A 21,752-nucleotide genomic window follows, 5' to 3' on the forward strand; every position below is an offset into this window, starting at 1 on the left:
TTACATGTGATACTAGATGTAATATTAGATGTAATATTAGATGTGATATTAGATGTGATATTAGATGTGATACTAGATGTAATATTAGATGTGCTATTAGATGTGATATTACATGTGATACTAGATGTAATATTAGATGTGATATTAGATGTGATACTAAATGTAATATTAGATGTGATATTAGATTTAATATTAGATGTGATATTAGATGTGATATTAGATCTAATATTACATGTGATACTAGATGTAATATTAGATGTGATATTAGATCTAATATTAGATGTGATACTAGATGTGATATTATATCTAATATTAGATGTGATATTAGATCTAATATTACATGTGATACTAGATGTGATATTAGATCTAACATTAGATGTGATATTAGATCCAATATTAGATGTGATATTAGATGTGATATTAGATGTAATATTAGATGTGATATTAGATATAATATTAGATGTGATATTATATGTGATATTACATGTGATACTAGATGTAATATTAGATGTAATATTAGATGTGATATTAGATGTGATACTAGATGTAATATTAGATGTGATATTAGATGTGATATTACATGTGATATTACATGTGATACTAGATGTAATATTAGATGTGATATTAGATGTGTTATTATATGTGATATTAGATGTGATACTAGATGTAATATTAGATGTGATATTAGATCTAATATTACATGTGATACTAGATGTAATATTAGATGTGATATTAGATCTAATATTAGATGTGATACTAGATGTGATATTATATCTAATATTAGATGTGATATTAGATATAATATTACATGTGAAACTAGATGTGATATTAGATCTAACATTAGATGTGATATTAGATCCAATATTCGATGTGATGTTAGAGGTAATATTAGATGTGATATTAGATGTAATATTAAATGTGACATTAGATGTGACATTACATGTGATATTAAATGGGATATTAGATGTGATATGGCAAACATCGTAGTTGAGAGTACTCCCCCTAAACAGAACACTTCAAATGTGTTTATCAGAAATATCTTAGCTGGAGGCTATGTCATCACATAACACAAATTATCTCCACAACCCATAAAAACACTTGACCACAGAGTCAATAACCGAAGACGAGTGAAGGGAAAAGATTGACACATTCTCATTACACAGTGAACCATGAGAAAATAGTGTGCATTTGACTTAAGTTGAGTGGAATTGAGTGGAAAAGCTCTTTGATAGAATGTGTTGTGAGTCTTGACTCTAGTTTTTAAAGGAGTAGGTGGTGGGAATGTGAGGTGTAGGTGTGGGGGCGGTACTGAACTCTATACTACCTTGCAGCCTTGGAGTAGCTGCCAGTCTCAGCATCCTTCTTTGGGTGAGGTCACGACTGTGTGACGGTGGCCCCTGAGGGACAAACTGAACACATCAAAGGCCCTTTAGCCTGTTTGACCTCAGTGTTAAATGAGTCAGTGAGTAGAACTGGAAGGCCGGTACACAGAGTACCACATAGAGCTTCAAGGCTGTGTGTTTGTGAGTGGATGTCTGACTCTGAGGCTGTACTCCAAATGGCTCTCTATTTTAAAGGAAGTGCACTATATAGGGAATATGGTGCCCTTTGGGATGCAGCCTCTGACTAAGCAGTGTTTATGCAGTATGTGTCACACAGTGCAGGTCAAAGGGTACTCCACTGCTTGAGTCACTCACTCACTCACTCACTCACTCACTCACTCACTCACTCACTCACTCACTCACTCACTCACTCACTCACTCACTGACACCAGAAAGGTCAGTGCTACTGGACTAGAGGACTCTGGACAACACTAAAGCTATAATCTACTCTGCCCTACTGCACAGTTCTATTAATAAGAAACTAGACCACTCCATTGACTGTTAGCAAAGGTCCTTCATCTCCAAGGTCATGGGTTCAATTCCTGCAGGGATCGTATAGACTTAGTCGCATTGAGTACCTTATTCCTCTTGGAGTGACTATATGTACTGAATACTGTATAAGGAGCAACTGGCCTGCTTTCGTTATAGATACTGAAGAATTTATAGATATTCCTTTGTCACATATATTTGCTTAGGCATAGGTTGCATTTTGTTGACTTCTAGAGACAGTCTTATCTAGTGTTATTCATTTAACGGTGGTGTTTATTTCAGTTAAAGAAAGCCTCAGAGATGCTTTGTCAAGATGAATTATGTGGGCAGATTTTGCTTGAGGAACCTATAATTCACCCACAGCAGCAACAGAGAAACTTCCAGCATACTATAGCAACACTGAGACAGGCATCGGTTGCAAAGGTCTAAATAAATTGAAAATCTCCCTTTTCTTGACCCTGTACTTTTCTTTATTTCATAATTCCTTGTAAAACAGAGAGAGGCCTCTGACACTGAATAAAACATAAATGAGCCCTTCTCCTGATGCTAACAGCATGGGCTTACAGCTAGAGGATAGAGGATAACAGCTCCTTTCTGTTTCAAAACGGAAACGACAGTAGACTGTCTAGTGCCTGCTATTCCAACAGCGAAAGTGGAGACCACAGCTGAAAACATCCTTTTAAGTAGGAGACACTTATAACACAGTGAGTACAACACCCACACTGACATGAACCCGTCTCATTATAAAATTGCCATACCTATCAATTTTTCCTGTGTGCTATGTATCTAATAATTTCCTGTGATCAAATGACTGTCTGCCTGGCACTTGACTGTGACAGCGTGCCTGATACCACTACATCTCTCTCTCCCCCTCTCTCTCCCCCTCTCTCTCCCTCTCACCCTCTCTCTCTCTCGCCCTCTCTCTCTCGCCCTCTCTCTCTCTCTCTCCCACTCTCTCTCTCTCTCTCTCTCCATCTCTCTCTCCCTCTCTCGCCCTCTCTCTCCCTCTCTCCCTCTCTCCCTCTCTCTCCCTCCCTCTCGCCCCTCTCTCTCTCCCTCTCTCTCCCTCTCCCTCCCTCCCTCTCCCTCCCTCCCTCTCCCTCTCTTCCTCTCTCTCCCTCTCTCTCCCTCTCGCCCTCTCTCCCTCTCGCCCTCTCTCACCCTCTCTCTCCCTCTCGCCCTCTCTCGCCCTCTATCCCTCTCGCCCTCTCTCCCTCTCTCACCCTCTCTCTCACTATCTCCCTCTCGCCCTCTCCCTCTCTCTCCCTCTCTTTCCCCCTCGCCCTCTCTCTCTCGCCCTCTCTCTCTCGCCCTCTCACCCTCTCTCTCCCTCTCCCTCCCTCTCACACTCTCTCCCTCAACCTCTCTCCCTCTCCCTCTCTCCCTCGCTCTCTCTCTCTCCCTCTCTCACCCTCTCTCTCCCTCTCTCACCCTCTCTCTCCCTCTCTCACCCTCTCTCTCACTATCTCCCTCTCGCCCTCTCCCTCTCTCTCCCTCTCTTTCCCCCTCGCCCTCTCTCTCTCGCCCTCTCTCTCCCTCTCACCCTCTCTCTCCCTCTCCCTCCCTCTCACCCTCTCTCCCTCAACCTCTCTCCCTCTCCCTCTCTCCCTCGCTCTCTCTCTCTCCCTCTCTCACCCTCTCTCTCCCTCTCTCACCCTCTCTCTCCCTCTCTCTCCCTCTCTCTCCCTCTCTACCTCTCACCCTCTCTCGCCCTCTCCATCTCTTTTTAATGAAGAGTGTCCCATTACCTGTCCTTTAGCAGCGTAGCAACTCCAATCCTTTTCGGAACATTTAGTTTTGTGACGGGTGGTCGGTCGCTCAAGCAGTTTTAATAGAGCTCTATGGTTGTGGATGGCAGAAGGCAGTATATATGTCTTGCTCCAGTTAGCTTCACACATAGCTGCCTGCCTGAAACGCATCGAAGCATGCCTGGCAGCTCTGCTTGAACAGGATTAAGGAAATACCTTAGGGATATGGGTTAAATGGAAGGCGAGAAGACTGTCTACTGTATGCTGAACAAAAAATTGAAATGCAACGTGCAACAATTTCAACGATTTTACTGAGTTACTGTTCATATAAGGGTGTCAGTCCATTGATATAAATGTATTAGGCCCTAATCTATGGATTTCACATGACTGGTGCAGCTATGGGTGTGCCTGGGAGGGCATAACTCTACCCACTAGGGAGCCTGCGCCAACAATCAGAATATGTTTTTTTTCCCCACAAAAGGGCTTTATTACAGACAGAAATACTCTTTAGTTTCATCAGCTGTCCAGGTGGCTGGTCTCAGGTGAAGAAGCTGGATGTGGAGGTCCTGGGCTAGCACTATAGCATTCAAGTTAATTGTTGCAGACTACACTCGTGGAGAAGTCACTAACAACTAACAAATACACAACTGGGACATTCAAGTCGTAGCAATTTGACAAGAAGAATGTGTATACTGCCATTTGTGACGTTACAATGTGCACTGTGAAGGTAACAAGAAAGAGAGAGAGTCCAGAGCCTCTTTTCTCTGTGCAGTAAATATATGCCAAAGTGTGGGCTTCAAGCACCAAGGTTGCCCTTGTTTAGCGATAATCGCTCCTTACCACCCACACACAACGACAGACTCTCACTCCCTCTCCCCAATTCCCCTCCTCTTTCTCTCCTCCACTATCTCTCCCTCACGCTCTCCTTCTCTCCTTCTCTACTCCACTACCTCCCTCCTTCTCTCGATCTCCTCCACTCTCCATCTCTCCCTCTCCTCTCTACTCCACTACCTCCCTCCTTCTCTCGATCTCCTCCACTCTCCATCTCTCCCTCTCCCCTTCTCTACTCCACTACCTCCCTCCATCTCTCCCTCTCCCCCTTCCCTCTCACAGTGACCTGTCACGGCTGAAGCATACATTTTCTAGGGCTCCAGGAGACACAGATCAGTGTTTGACAGATCAAGACAATCTTATCTGATCAGACAAGCCTCATGCTTCACAGCCATCAACACTTGGGCCTCTTAGAATCCTTCAGGTGTCCAAAAATAAGAGAGAGAGAGAGAGAGAGAGAGAGAGGGAGAGAGAGAGAGAGAGGGAGAGGGAGAGAGAGACAGAGAGAGAGAGAGAGAGGGAGAGGGAGAGAGAGAGAGAGAGAGAGAGAGAGAGAGGGAGAGGGAGAGAGAGAAAGAGGGAGAGAGAGAGAAGATAGAGAACGAGAGAGGGAAAACAGAGAAAGAGAGGGAGATAGAGACCGTGTGTGTGTGCGTGTGTGTGTGCGTGTGCGAGTGTGTGTGCGAGTGAGTGAGTGAGTGAGAGAGACAGAGAGAGAGAGAGAAAGAAGGGAAACTTCCAGAACCCACTGGATCCTCCAATTACATTTAACAAAATACAAATCACGAATTCCAAATGGCTATACTTACACACTTTAACATCTACTTCAGCTCTGGCATCTTCCCCAATATTTGGAACCAAGGACTGATCACCCCAATCCACAAAAGTGGAGACAAATTTGACCCCAATAACTACTGTGGGATATGGGTTAAGAGCAACCTTGGGAAAATCCTCTGCATTATCATTAACAGCAGACTCGTACATTTCCACAGTGAAAACAATGTACTGAGCAAATGTCAAATTGTCGTTTTACCAAATTACCGCACAACAGAAAACGTATTCACCCCGCACACCTTATTTGACAAACAATCATAGCAAAACAAAGGCAAAGTCTTCTCATGCTTTGTTGATTTCAAAAAATGCTTTTGACTCAATTTGGTATGAGGGTCTACTATACAAATTGATGGAGAGTGGTGTTGGGGGAAAAATATACGACAACATAACATTTCAAACAACAAGTGTGCATTTAATATTGGCAAAAAACACACATTTCTTTCCTCAGGGCCGTGGGCTGAGACAGGGATGCAGTTTGAACACCACCCTCTTCAACATATACAGTGCCTTGCGAAAGTATTCGGCCCCCTTGAATTTTGCGACCTTTTGCCACATTTTAGGCTTCAAACATAAAGATATAAAACTGTATTTTTTTGTGAAGAATCAACAACAAGTGGGACACAATCATGAAGTGGAACGACATTTATTGGATATTTCAAACTTTTTTAACAAATCAAAAACTGAAAAAATGGGGCGTGCAAAATTATTCAGCCCCCTTAAGTTAATACTTTGTAGCGCCACCTTTTGCTGCGATTACAGCTGTAAGTCACTTGGGGTATGTCTCTATCAGTTTTGCACATCGAGAGACTGAAATTTTTTCCCATTCCTCCTTGCAAAACAGCTCGAGCTCAGTGAGGTTGGATGGAGAGCATTTGTGAACAGCAGTTTTCAGTTCTTTCCACAGATTCTCGAATGGATTCAGGTCTGGACTTTGACTTGGCCATTCTAACACCTGGATATGTTTATTTTTGAACCATTCCATTGTAGATTTTGCTTTATGTTTTGGATCATTGTCTTGTTGGAAGACAAATCTCCGTCCCAGTATCAGGTCTTTTGCAGACTCCATCAGGTTTTCTTCCAGAATGGTCCTGTATTTGGCTCCATCCATCTTCCCATCAATTTTAACCATCTTCCCTGTCCCTGCTGAAGAAAAGCAGGCCCAAACCATGATGCTGCCACCACCATGTTTGACAGTGGGGATGGTGTGTTCAGGGTGATGGGCTGGGTTGCTTTTACGCCAAACATAACATTTTGTATTGTTGCCAAAAAGTTCAATTTTGGTTTCATCTGACCAGAGCACCTTCTTCCACATGTTTGGTGTGTCTCCCAGGTGGCTTGTGGCAAACTTTAAACAACACTTTTTATGGATATCTTTAAGAAATGGCTTTCTTCTTGCCACTCTTCCATAAAGGCCAGATTTGTGCAATATACGACTGATTGTTGTCCTATGGACAGAGTCTCCCACCTCAGCTGTAGATCTCTGCAGTTCATCCAGAGTGATCATGGGCCTCTTGGCTGCATCTCTGATCAGTCTTCTCCTTGTATGAGCTGAAAGTTTAGAGGGACGGCCAGGTCTTGGTAGATTTGCAGTGGTCTGATACTCCTTCCATTTCAATATTATCGCTTGCACAGTGCTCCTTGGGATGTTTAAAGCTTGGGAAATCTTTTTGTATCCAAATCCGGCTTTAAACTTCTTCACAACAGTATCTCGGACCTGCCTGGTGTGTTCCTTGTTCTTCATGATGCTCTCTGCGCTTTTAACGGACCTCTGAGACTATCACAGTGCAGGTGCATTTATACGGAGACTTGCTTACACACAGGTGGATTGTATTTATCATCATTAGTAATTTAAGTCAACATTGGATCATTCAGAGATCCTCACTGAACTGCTGAACTGAAAGTAAAGGGGCTGAATAATTTTGCACGCCCAATTTTTCAGTTTTTGATTTGTTAAAAAAGTTTGAAATATCCAATAAATGTCGTTCCACTTCATGATTGTGTCCCACTTGTTGTTGATTCTTCACCAAAAAAATACAGTTTTATATCTTTATGTTTGAAGCCTGAAATGTGGCAAAAGGTCGCAAAGTTCAAGGGGGCCGAATACTTTCGCAAGGCACTGTATATCAAGTAATTGGCGAAGGCACCAGAACAGTCTGCAGCACCCTGTCTCACCTTACTAGAATCTGAAGTCAAATGTCTACTGTTTGCTGATGATCTGGTGCTTCTGTCCCCAACCAAAGAGGGCCTACAGCTGCACCTAGATCTTCTGCACAGATTATGTCAGACCTTGGCCCTGTCAATAAATCTCAGTGAGACAAAAATAATTGTGTTCCAAAAAAGGTCCAGTTACCAGGACTACAAATACAAATTCCATCTAGACACCGTTGACCTAGAGCACACAAAAAACTATACATACCTCGGCCTAAACATCAGCACCACAGGTAATTTCCACAAAACTGTGAATGATCTGAGAGACAAGGCAAGAAGGGCCTTCTATTAAATTCTACAACCACCTAAAAGGAACGGATTCCTAAACCTTCCATAACAAAGCCATCCCCTACAGAGAAATTAACCTGGAGAAGAGCCCCCTAAGCAAGCTGGTTCTGGGGCTCTGTTCACAAACACAAACAGACCCCACAGAGCCCCAGGACAGCAAGACAATTAGATCCAACCAAACAATGAGAAAACAAAAATAGAATTACTTAACACATTGGAAATCATTTACCAAAAAACAGAGCAAACTGGAATGCTATTTGTGACTAAACAGAGAGTACACCGTGGCAGAATACCTGACCACTGTGACTGACCCAAACTTAAGGAATGATTTGACTATGTACAGACTCAGTAAGCATAGCCTTGCTATTGAGAGAAGCCTCCGTAAGCAGACCTGGCTCTCAAGAGAAGACAGGCTATGTGCACACTGCCCACAAAATGAGGTGGAACCTGAGCAGCACTTCCTAACCTCCTGGTAAACGTATGACAATATTAGAGACACATATTTCCCTCAGATTACACTGATCCACAAAGAATTTGAAAACAAGTCCAACTTTGATAAATTCCCATAAAGATCTATTGGGTAAAATACCACAGTGTGCAATCAGAGTGTAATGTTTACAGTTCATTTTTGATTGTTTATTTCACTTTTGTTTATTATCTATTTCACTTGCTTTGGCAATATTTGTCCCATGCCAATAAAGCCCTTTGCCTTGAACTGAAAGGAGAAAGAGAGAAGGAGAGAGAGGGGAGTCAGGTATAAACATGAATGCTAAAGGTGTCATAAAGAACTGGGCAGGGAGTTGGCAGGCAATTAAACCTTTATGTTCCATAGAGTCTCTAACCTCCACAGCCAATCATTTGATATGGTGGAATTTACTCTGTCATTAAGGCTTTTGTCATAAGCAGGACAAAGAGAGCAGTAATCCAAGCTTGCCTGCTGTTCTAAAGAGATGACCCACAGCCACAGTAAAACGGCTAGGGGAATTTTAAAGCTTCCTTCAACTGAAAAACAACACACTACTAAGCCTATAGTGATGACAGCTTACAGTCTAGCTAATGTGTTAGTTTCTCTCTCACTGAAATGCTGTTCTCTCTCTCTCTATGTCTATAGTGATCACAGCTTATAGATTTGCTAATATGTTTCTCTGCAACAAGCTCATTTCAATTCAATTCAAAGGGCTTTATTGACATGGGAAACACATGTTTACATTGCCAAAGCAAGTGAAATACATCTTAACAAAAGTGACCAATCTCTGTCCTTGGGTGTGTAATGTTCTATAAGCGACCGAGGGGAATGGTGATGGCCTCTTTCAAACAGATTTAGTTCCCAGGCTTCATCAGTAGCAGGAGCCAGAGAGACTGTTTTTCATGGGGCTGACAAGGACGTGGGTGCCATAAACATGGGCACAGACGGCCGCCGTGGACTGGGGAGCTCTGCTCTGGCATTAAGACCTGAGCCTAGCAAAACAGCCCAATTAAAGTGATTCAGCACCGCACCAGGGACGGAATCCATCCATCACAGAAAAGAGTGTGATGTATATACGACAGACCGAGAGAGATCCAACAGATCCGACAATGTGTATTTGTGTGTTTGTGTGTGTGTTTGTGTGTGTGTGTATGTGTGTGTGTGTGTGTGTGTTGCATATACAGCAGAGACCCAACGACACACAGCCTAATATAGATGGATCCTCATCCTCCAAGTATTATTTAATTACCCTTATTTTACTCCTTCCTCCTCCTCCTCCTCCTCCTCCTCCTCCTCCTCCTCCTCCTCCTCCTCCTCCTCCTCCTCCTCCTCCTCCTTCTCCTCCTCCTCCTCCTCCTCCTCCTCCTCCTCCTCCTCCTCCTCCTCCCTACCAAATCAGGCCATATGTACTGTATGTATAGCAGATCAAGCAACAGCCCATGGGCTCTGTGGGGTCTGTTAGTCTGTGTGTATAGCAGATCAAGCAATAGCCCATGGGCTCTGTGGGGTCTGTTAGTGTGTGTGTATAGCAGATCAGAGCAATAGCCCATGGGCTCTGTGGGGTCTGTTAGTGTGTGTGTATAGCAGATCAGAGCAACAGCCCATGGGCTCTGTGGTGTCTGTTAGTGTGTGTGTATAGCAGATCAGAGCAACAGCCCATGGGCTCTGTGGGGTCTGTTTGTGTTTGTGTGTATAGCAGATCAGAGCAACAGCCCATGACCTCTGTGGGGTCTGTTTGTGTTTGTGAACAGACCCCCTGGACCAGCTTGCTTAGGGGACTCTTCTCCAGGTTCATTTTCTGTAGGTGATGGCTTTGTTATGGAAGGTTTGGGAATCCCTTCCTTTTAGGTCTGTGTGGCATTCCAATGCAGAGGACTAAGGAAACTACTGCAAACTAGTTATTCATTCTAATATGAAAACACTCCACTGGTTTGGCAAGAGACATTTAATAAGAAACATTACAAATAAAAACGGACCAATCTCTATGAATAAAAGTAGGAGGAAAAAAACTCTCCAAAATCAGCGGTCAATTTGTGTGATGGTCAATCTGAGTTTAGAGAGGAGTGTGTGTGTCTGTGTCTGCATGCGTGTGTTGCTCCATAGGGGAGAGTGGGGTAAGTTGAGCCATTATTCCGCCAAGGGAAATATAGTATTGTTTCTAACAAAGATATCTACATATATTTCAGGATGGTGTGTATCCCTGGAAATAATCAGAATTCATTTAAACATTGCAGTTTGGAGAACATAGCTTGTCCATAAAAAGTGGTCTCTTGGCACAACTTACCGCGTGTATGGGGTAAATTGAGGTCAAGACAGGGTAAGTTAAGCCACCTACAAATTTCTGTACTGAATAAATATTACAACTACCATTTTAAAACCATGAATATCTTTATTTCCAAAACACAATTCAACACAATCACAATCTGTTGTCTTTTGATAATGTTAAGCATCTCTTAACGCTTAACACCTACAGTAACAGACACTTTGTACTTTTTTAAACACTTTTAACATAGGCCCAGTCCTGTTGTTACCTCATATCCCAGCATTATGCCTTTCATTATGCCTGGGAAGAAAACACTTCAATTGGCTCAACTTGCCATTGGCTCAACTTACCCCAAGACAAACATTTAGACTATATTAGCTCACACAGCTACAAGGATGCACTTTCATGCAAGGTTTAGGACCTCATAATATTATTGTAGCTTAAATAGATCCCAACTGACGTATAATACAATCTTAAAAATATCTTCTTTGGTTTAGATACAAGCATCATGAATCCTCTAAGACAATACATTTATTTGACTTGGTGAAAATCTGTTTTTTGGACCTGACTTGCTCAACACTTTTCCCATGTGGTTTCTTCCTTCATAGACTCCATGAAATGATGACCTCTTCCTAAATACTTGGTCACATTATTAATTTTGTGTATGGTTTCCAATAAACAAGGATGGCTCAACTTACCCCACTCTCCCCTACTGTACGTGTAGAGTCACTTTTATCACTACACCAGATGAGCCTTCAAGACAGTCCCCTGAGAAACACATCCACTCACAGGGATACTGTATGTACTGTATGTGTGCATATGTGTGTGTGTGCAAGTCCATGTGTGTGCAAGTCCATGTGTGTGCAAGTCCATGTGTGTGTTAAGTCCATGTGTGTGTTAAGTCCATGTGTGTGCAAGTCCATGTGTGTGTAAGTCCATGTGTGTGTTAAGTCCATGTGTGTGTAAGTCCATGTGTGTGTAAGTCCATGTGTGTGCAAGTCCATGTGTGTGTTAAGTCCATGTGTGTGCAAGTCCATGTGTGTGTAAGTCCATGTGTGCGTAAGTCCATGTGTGTGTAAGTCAATGTGTGTGTTAAGTCCATGTGTGTGCAAGTCCATGTGTGTTAAGTCCATGTGTGTGCAAGTCCATGTGTGTGTAAGTCCATGTGTGTGTGTAAGTCCATGTGTGTGTAAGTCCATGTGTGTGTAAGTCCATGTGTGTGTGTAAGTCCATGTGTGTGTGTGTAAGTCCATGTGTGTGTAAGTCCATGTGTGTGTAAGTCCATGTGTGTGTGTAAGTCCATGTGTGTGTGTAAGCCCATGTGTGTGTGTAAGTCCATGTGTGTGTAAGTCCATGTGTGTGTAAGTCCATGTGTGTGTAAGTCCATGTGTGTGTAAGTCCATGTGTGTGTAAGTCCATGTGTGTGTGTAAGTCCATGTGTGTGTGTAAGTCCATGTGTGTGTAAGTCCATGTGTGTGTAAGTCCATGTGTGTGTGTAAGTCCATGTGTGTGTGTAAGTCCATGTGTGTGTGTAAGTCCATGTGTGTGTGTAAGTCCATGTGTGTGTGTAAGTCCATGTGTGTGTAAGTCCATGTATGTGTAAGTCCATGTGTGTGTAAGTCCATGTGTGTGTAAGTCCATGTGTGTGTAAGTCCATGTGTGTGTTAAGTCCATGTGTGTGCAAGTCCATGTGTGTTAAGTCTATGTGTGTGCAAGTCCATGTGTGTGCAAGTCCATGTGTGTGTAAGTCCATGTGTGTGTGTAAGTCCATGTGTGTGTGTAAGTCCATGTGTGTGTGTAAGTCCATGTGTGTGTAAGTCCATGTGTGTGTAAGTCCATGTGTGTGTAAGTTCATGTGTGTGTAAGTCCATGTGTGTGTAAGTCCATGTGTGTGTGTAAGTCCATGTGTGTGTGTAAGTCCATGTGTGTGTGTAAGTCCATGTGTGTGTGTAAGTCCATGTGTGTGTGTGTAAGTCCATGTGTGTGTGTAAGTCCATGTGTGTGTAAGTCCATGTGTGTGTAAGTCCATGTGTGTGTAAGTCCATGTGTGTTAAGTCCATGTGTGTGTAAGTCCATGTGTGTGTAAGTCCATGTGTGTGTAAGTCCATGTGTGTGTGTAAGTCCATGTGTGTGTGTAAGTCCATGTGTGTGTGTAAGTCTATGTGTGTGTGTAAGTCCATGTGTGTGTGTAAGTCCATGTGTGTGTGTAAGTCCATGTGTGTGTAAGTCCATGTGTGTGTAAGTCCATGTGTGTGTAAGTCCATGTGTGTGTAAGTCCATGTGTGTGTAAGTCCATGTGTGTGTAAGTCCATGTGTGTGTGTAAGTCCATGTGTGTGTAAGTCCATGTGTGTGTAAGTCCATGTGTGTGCTCGCGTGTTCGCTCCCGTGTGTGAGTCATTGCCTGTATCTGTGAGTCATAAATGTGGTAGGGGGATGAAAAGGCAGAGGCCTTTATCAAGCTCTACTTCTTGCCCAGATAAGACAGGAATGCACCTCATGAAGGAAATCAGAGGTGAGACATCTCTGGGAGAGAGAAAAAACCAAACAATGTGAAATGACCGGAACGATCGGCCTCACACCACATGATAAGTCTACATGACTTTTCAGCTTGGCCAAGGAGTGGTGCAGTGTGTGTGTGTTTGTCGAAGGAGTGGTGCAGTGTGTGTGTGTGTGTGTGTGTGTGTGTGTGTGTGTGTGTGTGTGTGTGTGTGTGTGTGTGTGTGTGTGTGTGTGTGTGTGTGTGTGTCGAAGGAGTGGTGCATCACAGAGACCAGATAAGGCAGCCATCAAGGAACAGAGATTTGCGAAGAAGTCTTTAGGTGGCTGTCTGATAGCAAGGTCACAGAAAAATGGTTGGTCAACAGCAGTCTGTTGGAACCAGTCTGATGTCGCGATAGCTCACGTTCTGTTCACAATGAAGTAAAAAGAAACATTTTTTTATTTTACCTTTATTTAACCAGGCAAGTCAGTTAAGAACACATTCTTATTTTCAATGACGGCCTGGGAACAGTGGGTTAACTGCCTGTTCAGGGGCAGAACGACAGATTTGTACCTTGTCAGCTCGGGGGTTTGAACTCACAACCTTCCGGTTACTAGTCCAACGCACTAACCACTAGGCAACCCTGCCGCCAACATGAGCACAGTGGCCAGTCTGCTTGACCCGGCTATACCAATTATTTATCTTATATACGGTATGGTACAGCTTTTTAACTAAACAAAGGGTCAGTCTGCAATTAGAAAAACAACAGACCAGCTGTCGTGCCACGTACTAATCGCACACTGCAGATTTAAGGTGCACAAGCAGAGTATCCCACATTCACAGCACACCAATACCAATGCCAGTGATGTGGATAATACAGTAGATTTGCCTGAGCGAACCGCTGTAAAACAGCAGCAGAATCAGACATGTTGTCTAGTGAATTGTCTCGCTGAACATCTCATCACACCTCCATACCTACCGTGTCAGCTAGGCTTGCCTGCAGCTATCTGAGGAGAATGGCATGGCGTGCTACCACAGATAAGCTGAGAAGCTGGAAGAGGGTTTGACACTGTGTGCTTCAGAGAGAAGGAAGGCATGCTCCCACAAGCTAATACCAGGAGAACACCTTGTATCTACACCCTCTCCCTACCGTACCTCACACGGAAAACTACAACATTATAAAACGACTAGAGATCTTCCTACAGGATATTCCTAATACAACTAGAGACAGAGAGAGAACCAGAGAGTTTGTATGTACACTACCGTTCAAAAGTTTGGGGTAACTTAGAAATGTCCTTGTTTTTGAAACAAAAACCATTTTTTGTCCATTAAAATAATATCAAATTGATCAGAAATGTCAGACATTGTTAATGTTGTAAATTACTATTGTAGCTGGAAATGGCAGATTTTTTAAATGGAATATCTACATAGGTGTACAGAGGCCCATTATCAGCAACCATCACTCCTGTGTTTCAAATGTTCCAATTTCTTTTCTTATTTTTTGTGTTATTGACTGTACGTTTGTTTATGTGTAACTCTGTGTTGTTGTTTTTGTCGCTTTTTGTGTTAGCTAATCCAAGTTTATCATTTTAAAAGGCTAATTGATCATTAGAAAACCCTTTTGCAATTATGTTAGCACAGCTGAAAACAGTTGTTTTGATTAAAGAAGCAATAAAACTGGCCTTCTTTATACTTGTTAAGTATCTGGAGCATAAGGATTTGTGGGTTCGATTGCAGGCTCAAAATGGCCAGAAATAATGAACTTTCTTCCGAAACTCGTCAGTCTCTTCTTGTTCTAAGAAAGGAAGGCTATTCAATGCGGAACATTGCCAAGAAACTGAAGAACTCGTACAACGCTGTGTACTACTCCCTTAACAGAACAGCGCAAACTGGCTCTAACCCAGAATATAAAGAGGAGTTTTAGATGCACCCATCACAATTGAGCAAAAGGACAAGAACATTAGAGTGTCTAGTTTGAGACACAGATGCCTCACAAGTCCTCAACTGGCAGCTTTATTCAATAGTACCAACAAAACACCACTCTCAACATCAATAGAGAAGAGGCGACTCCGGGATGCTGGCCTTCTAGGCAGAGTTCCTCTGTCCAGTGTCTGTGTTCTTTTGCCCATCTTAATTTTTAATTTTTATTGGCTAGTCTGAGATATGGCTTTTTCTTTGCAGCTCTGCATCCCGGAGTCGCCTCTTCACTGTTGACGTTGAGACTGGTGTTTTGTGGGTACTATTTAATGAAGCTGCCAGTTGAGGATTTGTGAGGCATCTGTTTCTCAAACTAGTCATTCGTGTGTGTGTGTGTGTGTGTGTGTGTGTGTGTGTGTGTGTGTGTGCATTCCTTATCAGGATTATGTTTATGCAGTTTATATTTTTAATTTACGATTACTACAACAAGATGGTGAAAAACCCAAGCAACAATATAACATAACCTTTTCCTGGAATAACAAGGCAGTGAATTTACATTCTCAATGACATAAAAGGCAGGCAACCCCAAATTCATATCTAAATACAGAATCACCCAATACATTTTCATCAGCAGCACGGCTAGAAACTGAAAACAGTCTTTCATCCCTGCCTTATTCCACTGAAGAGGAAATGGAGAAGGGAGGATTTGTTCACTGTGGTTTATAAAGGCACATACACACAGGACAAAAACAGGACCTTTTCAATCATGTTAAGATGAGTAATTAACTAATCATAGTGATTGATTACCATTCTCTGCCACTGACAGAGAGTAACAGTTATTACCTACTGAGCAAAATCCATCTTCTCCAGCTCTATTCCGAGTGACAGAAAACTGTGTGAGGTGAATCTTTGAAAGTTTGAGAGACCTGGGTTCTTTGAGCGTTTGCTTGAGCCTTCCTGGAGTACCAAATGGGCAGGCTAGCTCAATCAAGCACAGCTTAAGTATGCATTTGATTTGCAGTTAAAGTATTAGAGAGAGGTTTGACTGGGACATTGGAGAGGGAGATGAAGGTGAGGGAGATTGGGATATACAGTACATTATGTGTGATACTGAGTGAGATGGTGTCATCCAGTAGTTGCAACAGACAGTACCTGTGCCTCAGGTAGTATGTGTAGGACTGAGCGAGCTGAGTGGCAATGGGACAGTACCTGTTCCTCAGGTAGGGAGACATCCATGATGCTGGGCTGGCCTCGTGGCTCTCCGTTCTCCAGTCGCGAGTAGACCACCTGGTACCCTCTGATCTGGCCATGCTGCTTCACCTGGAGGGGGGGCTTCCACGTCACCCTCAGGGCTGTGGAGTTCAGGACATCAGCCTCCACCTTCCTGGGTGGAGCTCCAGGCACTGGGGAGAGAGGGTAATAGGTAACAGAGTTTAGGTAACAATTGAGGTTAGGTAACACGTTGAGGTTAGGTAACACGTTGAGGTTAGGTAACACGTTGAGGTTAGGTAACACGTTGAGGTTAGGTAACACGTTGAGGTTAGGTAACACGTTGAGGTTAGGTAACACGTTGAGCTTCAATTCTGACTGAGGGATACAGCTAGGCTTAAAACCTTACAGACAGGGCCTGTGTCCAAAATGGCATCCTCTTTTAGATGCACCCATAGAATCATAGAAGACAACCAACCAAGTCTGTTCCAAACGCAGTGCTCTATAGCTAGCTGGATCTCTATCAGAATGGCATCAAAGCTTCATCCGCAGCTGAGCTACTTTTGAAAGTTAGATCAATCAAAGTGTCTCATGTGGTCCCTTAGGGGGGGACGTTGACTGCTGGGTTGAGTGGCCAAACTTTATGCTTCACGGCAGAGGAAGAGCAGAGCTGCTATTGAAACAAGCTTATTTACGAGCCCCTCCAGGATGCATGGTCAGCTACAAGGAGAAACTTTACATTATTACAAATATGACTTCAATAAAAATGAGAGGATACAGCGTGGCTTGGTAATGATAGCCAATAGGAAGCAGTGGAGGTAGCATGGCTTGGTAATGATAGCCAATAGGAAGCAGTGGAGGTAGCGTGGCTTGGTAATGATAGCCAATAGGAAGCAGTGGAGGTAGCATGGCTTGGTAATGATAGCCAATAGGATGCAGCAGAGAGTAAGAAGGAGAAGAAGGAAGTTAAGTGGTACAGGTTATAAAGGCCTGTATTAAGAGATCAATGTACAGATATAAGCAGATTGTTAGTGTAGTAGTCTACGCAACACAACACCACGTAGCAGAGAGGAAAGGCTCAGTATCTACCAGTCAGCACTATGCACAGCAGCTCTGCTAATTGAAACCATTTAACCTTATAATACATCTGCAAGCTTCCAGAATCCTGCAGAATCCTGCTGCCTACACCGACCTTCAGAAGAGGAAAAGTCAATATGGTCGTTGTATTAACAGATAAACACAAAGCCCAGGTCTGCATCCCAAATCACACCCTATTCCCTATATAGTTCACTACTTGTCAAAAGTAGTCTACTATGTAGGCAATAGAGTGCCATTTACAATGCATACCAGGCCTGTGTAAAATGGAAGAGGTACATAAGCAGAGAAGCCCAGCATGTATACACTCACATACTGTACACACGATGCTGTTGAAGTCTTTGAGGTTTGGTCTTCAAAGGTTTCAATCCAGAGAACTGCTGGGTTTAATTTGTACTTGCTGGTTTCAAACGGAACCAAAAGCGATGACACAATGGACCCTATTGTTTTAAAACAACACAGACTATCATCTTTCAGTGTTGGGGATGTTAGAGATGGACTGGGCTGTCGGACTCAAACTGCGGCCAGCAGCGATTGTCTTTCTCCCCTCCATCTCTCTCTCTGTATCTCTTTCCTCATATCTCCCTTTCCCTCTCTTCATCTCTCCATCTCTCAGCCTCTCCTTCCTTCTGCCCCCCCCCACCCCCACCCCTCTCTCTTTTTCCATCGCTCCCTGGCTGTCTGATTCTCATCAGAGAAAGAGCTCCCACTCCCTCCCATGGAGTCTCCATGGAAACCTTGTTGCAGAGATGGAGTGGGTTCATGCCAGGTTCTCTTGTTTCTAGAACGTACCCTCTACTCATGCCACTTGGCAGAAGTTGCTAATGCACTTTTTCCAGAATCCCACTGTGTGAAGGCAGTCAAGCTCATATAATGTGCTTGTCAGCTCAGGGCAGTGGGAAAGCTATTCAGCTGGTCATTTAATAAAGATGTCAAAGAGAACGGGAATGTTTAGTCCTAGTCAGGTGGGGGCTTAACCCAGTGTGGCAGAGGCCATGGAACCCTTGGAGTTCCTCAAATAACCATTGTTTGTCAATGGTTTATATTTGCACCTTCGGTTAGTTGAGAGGTTCTTGGAGAAACCTTTAATGGTTCAATGTCGCAACGGGTTCCTGGAGGAACCCTGGAGTGGTTTAGTAGGGGTGTGACTTTAAGATATACAGTGGGGAGAACAATTATTTGATACACTGCCAATTTTGCAAGTTTTCCTACTTACAAAGCATGTAGAGGTCTGTCATTTTTATCATAGGTACACTTCAGCTGTGAGAGACGGAATCTAAAACAAAAATCCAGAAAATCACATTGTATGATTTTTAGTAATTCATTTGCATTTTATTGCATGACATAAGTATTTGATCACCTACCAACCAGTAAGAATTCCGGCTCTCACAGACCTGTTCGTTTTTCTTTAAGAAGCCCTCCTGTTCTCCACTCATTACCTGTATTAACTGCACCTGTTTGAACTCGTTACCTGTAGGAAAGACACCTGTCCACACACTCAATCAAACAGACTCCAACTCTCCACAATGGCCAAGAGCAGAGAGCTGTGTAAGGACATCAGGGATAAAATTGTAGACCTGCACAAGGCTGGGATGGGCTACAGGACAATAGGCAAGCAGCTTGGTGAGAAGGCAACAACTGTTGGCGCAATTATTAGAAAATGGAAGAAGGTCAATATGACAGTCAATCACCCTCGGTCTGGGGCTCCATGCAAGATCTCACCTCGTGGGGCATCAATGATCATGAGGAAGGTGAGGGATCAGCCCAGAACTACATGGCAGGACCTGGTCAATGACCTGAAGAGAGCTGGGACCACAGTCTCAAAGAAAACCATTAGTAACACACTATGCCGTCATGGATTAAAATCCTGCAGTGCACGCAAGGTCCCCCTGCTCAAGGCAGCGCATGTCCAGGCCCGTCTGAAGTTTGCCAATGACCATCTGGATGATCCAGAGGAGGAATGGGAGAAGGTCATCTGGTCTGATGAGACAAAAATAGAGCTTTTTGGTCTAAACTCCACTCGTGTGTTTGGAGGAAGAAGAAGGATGAGTACAACCCCAAGAACACCATTCCATCCGTGAAGCATGGAAGTGGAAACATCATTCTTTGGGGATGCTTTTCTGCAAAGGGGACAGGACGAATGCACCGTATTGAGGGGAGGATGGATGGGGCCATGTATCGTGAGATCTTGGCCAACAACCTCCTTCCCTCAGTAAGAGCATTAAAGATGGGTCGTGGCTGGGTCTTCCAGCATGACAATGACACACACAGCCAGGGCAACTAAGGAGTGGCTCCGTAAAAAGCATCTCAAGGTCCTGGAGTGGCCTAGCCAGTATCCAGACCTGAACCCAATAGAAAATCTTTGGAGGGAGCTGAAAGTCCGTATTGCCCAGCAACAGCCCCGAAGCCTGAAGGATCTGGAGAAGGTCTGTATGGAGGAGTGGGCCAAAACCCCTGCTGCAGTGTGTGCAAACCTGGTCAAGAACTACAGGAAACGTATGATCTCTGTAATTGCAAACAAAGGTTTCTGTACCAAATATTAAGTTCTGATTTTGTGATGTATCAAATAGTTATGTCATGTAATAAAATGCAAATTAATGACTTAAAAATCATACAATGTGTTTTTCAGGATTTTTGTTTTAGATTCCGTTTCTCACAGTTGAAGTGTACCTATGATACACTTACAGTAGGGAAAACCTGCAAAATCAGCAGTGTATCAAATACTTGTTCTCCCGACTGTATATTTTTTGGCCACCGTTAAGAGTAAAAGTCATTTCTGTTCATTTATTCTGTTGTATTGTCATCACATGTTAATGTTGAACACTGACAGCTTAGGAGCTTCAATGAGGTTCACAGGGGTGTATGAGTTCCTCAAATTGGAATAGTTACCACTTTATACTGTATGTAATCAGAAATGTTATGATTATTAATATTATATTCAAATATGTAATGTCCATAAATATTCAAGGAACATTTTACTTTGAGGAGTACAAACTTAACATGATGAAAAGGAATGACATTTACGCTAACAGGTGACCCCCAAAAAATATCTGAAAGTCAAGCCTCCAAAAAGCCACAACTTCAATCTGCTGCCACCTCTACAATATATTATTAAGAAGGTTTAAAATGTAACCCCTCCCATCAGAAAAAGGTCATGGTTTGAACCTTTACACAGGGGTTCCTCGAAGACCCTTTTCAGAGGGGTTCCTGGAGGAACCTTTTTCAGCTGGAAAGGTTCCGCTGGCGTGGCAACCCAAAAGGTTTATCCAGGCACCTTTACTTGTAACAGTGTACAGGCACACAACACAGCTGACATGAGAGACAGCCCAGCATTATACTGTATATACCCCACCATCAGGGATATACAGATGGATCTCAATAATTATAGGCTGAGAGATTAGCTTAATGTTAGTTTATTAAAACAAATTAATTGTGAGCCAGAGGCCCAGCCTTCAAGGCCCAGGGCGCCCTAACCACAGTGTCAGAGCAAATGAGACTTCACTGTGATTGGACAGGGAATCAGGCAGGCAGCTCTGCGGGTGCTGCTGTGCTGTGGGGGTGGGGGGGATCATTGGTGATAGAGTGAGATCGAGGATGGAGAGACAGAGAGAGAAAGAGAGAGGGTAGAGGGAGAGAGGTGGGAGAGAGAGAGAGGGGGGGGAGATGGAGAGAGAGAGAGGGGGAGAAAGAGATGGAGAGAGAGAGAGGGGGGGGGAGAAAGAGATGGAGAGAGAGAGAGGGGGGGGGAGATGGAGAGAGAGCGAGAGAGAGGGAGAAAGAGGTGGAGAGAGTGAGGTGGAGAGAGGGGGGGGAGAAAGAGATGGAGAGAGTGAGGTGGAGAGAGGGGGGGAGAGTGAGATTGAGATATTTAAGCAAGAGCGAGAGAGAGAGAGAGAGAGGTGACACAGTCAAGGTTATTGGATGGGATTGAGTGGGAGAGGAACATCGTGCTTAACTAAAGACAATGCTTTGCTTCTGCTTGTCTCTTGCGAAGGCATTATAGGCTGTTTCTAGTCTTTATATGAAGCCCTAACTAACCCGGTGAGACATAAAAGAAAAACAGAGAAGGGAAGAGAGAGAGAAAGATGGAGATAATAAGATAAAGAGAAGAAACTCTGCTACAAAAGCTATATATGTCCAGCTCTCTGACCAGATATACTGTATGTAGGTCTGAAAAAGAGCAGCTTCTCCCAAAGTGCAAAAAAAATAATAACGAATAGAAATAAACTATAGCGAGAGTAGCCAAATAGCCATTACGATCACTGAGACAGGTCTCATGCTCGGAAAAATAGACGCAGACAATTCAAAAACATTTAAGGCACCTGGGAATCAAATTAATCCAGACAATTAATCCAGACAATGGAAAAGCCTAGCATAATTAAAACGGAAGTGGAAGAGGGGGAGGCAGGAAGATGTCAAGAGCACAGGCCATCTTCATTTGTTAGTTGTGGTCACCACAGATGGCTGGAGAAAGAAGCAGAAAAACTGGATGGAGAAAAAGAGGACATTAGGAAAAGCTTCGGTCCACACACTGTGCTGATG

At 43.4% G+C, this 21,752-nt stretch overlaps 1 protein-coding gene across 10 annotated transcripts in view; it reads right to left on the reverse strand.

The window, feature by feature from the left end:
• ptprfa (protein tyrosine phosphatase receptor type Fa) overlaps window positions 1–21,752 on the reverse strand; it is a 408,795-nt gene that overhangs the window by 84,819 nt on the left and 302,224 nt on the right. For all 10 annotated transcript variants that reach the window (XM_031785716.1, XM_031785715.1, XM_031785723.1 and 7 more), the window contains one exon: window positions 16,116–16,309. In XM_031785716.1, coding sequence (XP_031641576.1) covers window positions 16,116–16,309 — 194 coding nt within the window. The remainder of the gene's footprint in view (window positions 1–16,115; window positions 16,310–21,752) is intronic.

This window comes from Oncorhynchus kisutch, linkage group LG13, assembly GCF_002021735.2.
Source record: "Oncorhynchus kisutch isolate 150728-3 linkage group LG13, Okis_V2, whole genome shotgun sequence".
Taxonomy (NCBI): Eukaryota; Metazoa; Chordata; class Actinopteri; order Salmoniformes; family Salmonidae; genus Oncorhynchus; species Oncorhynchus kisutch.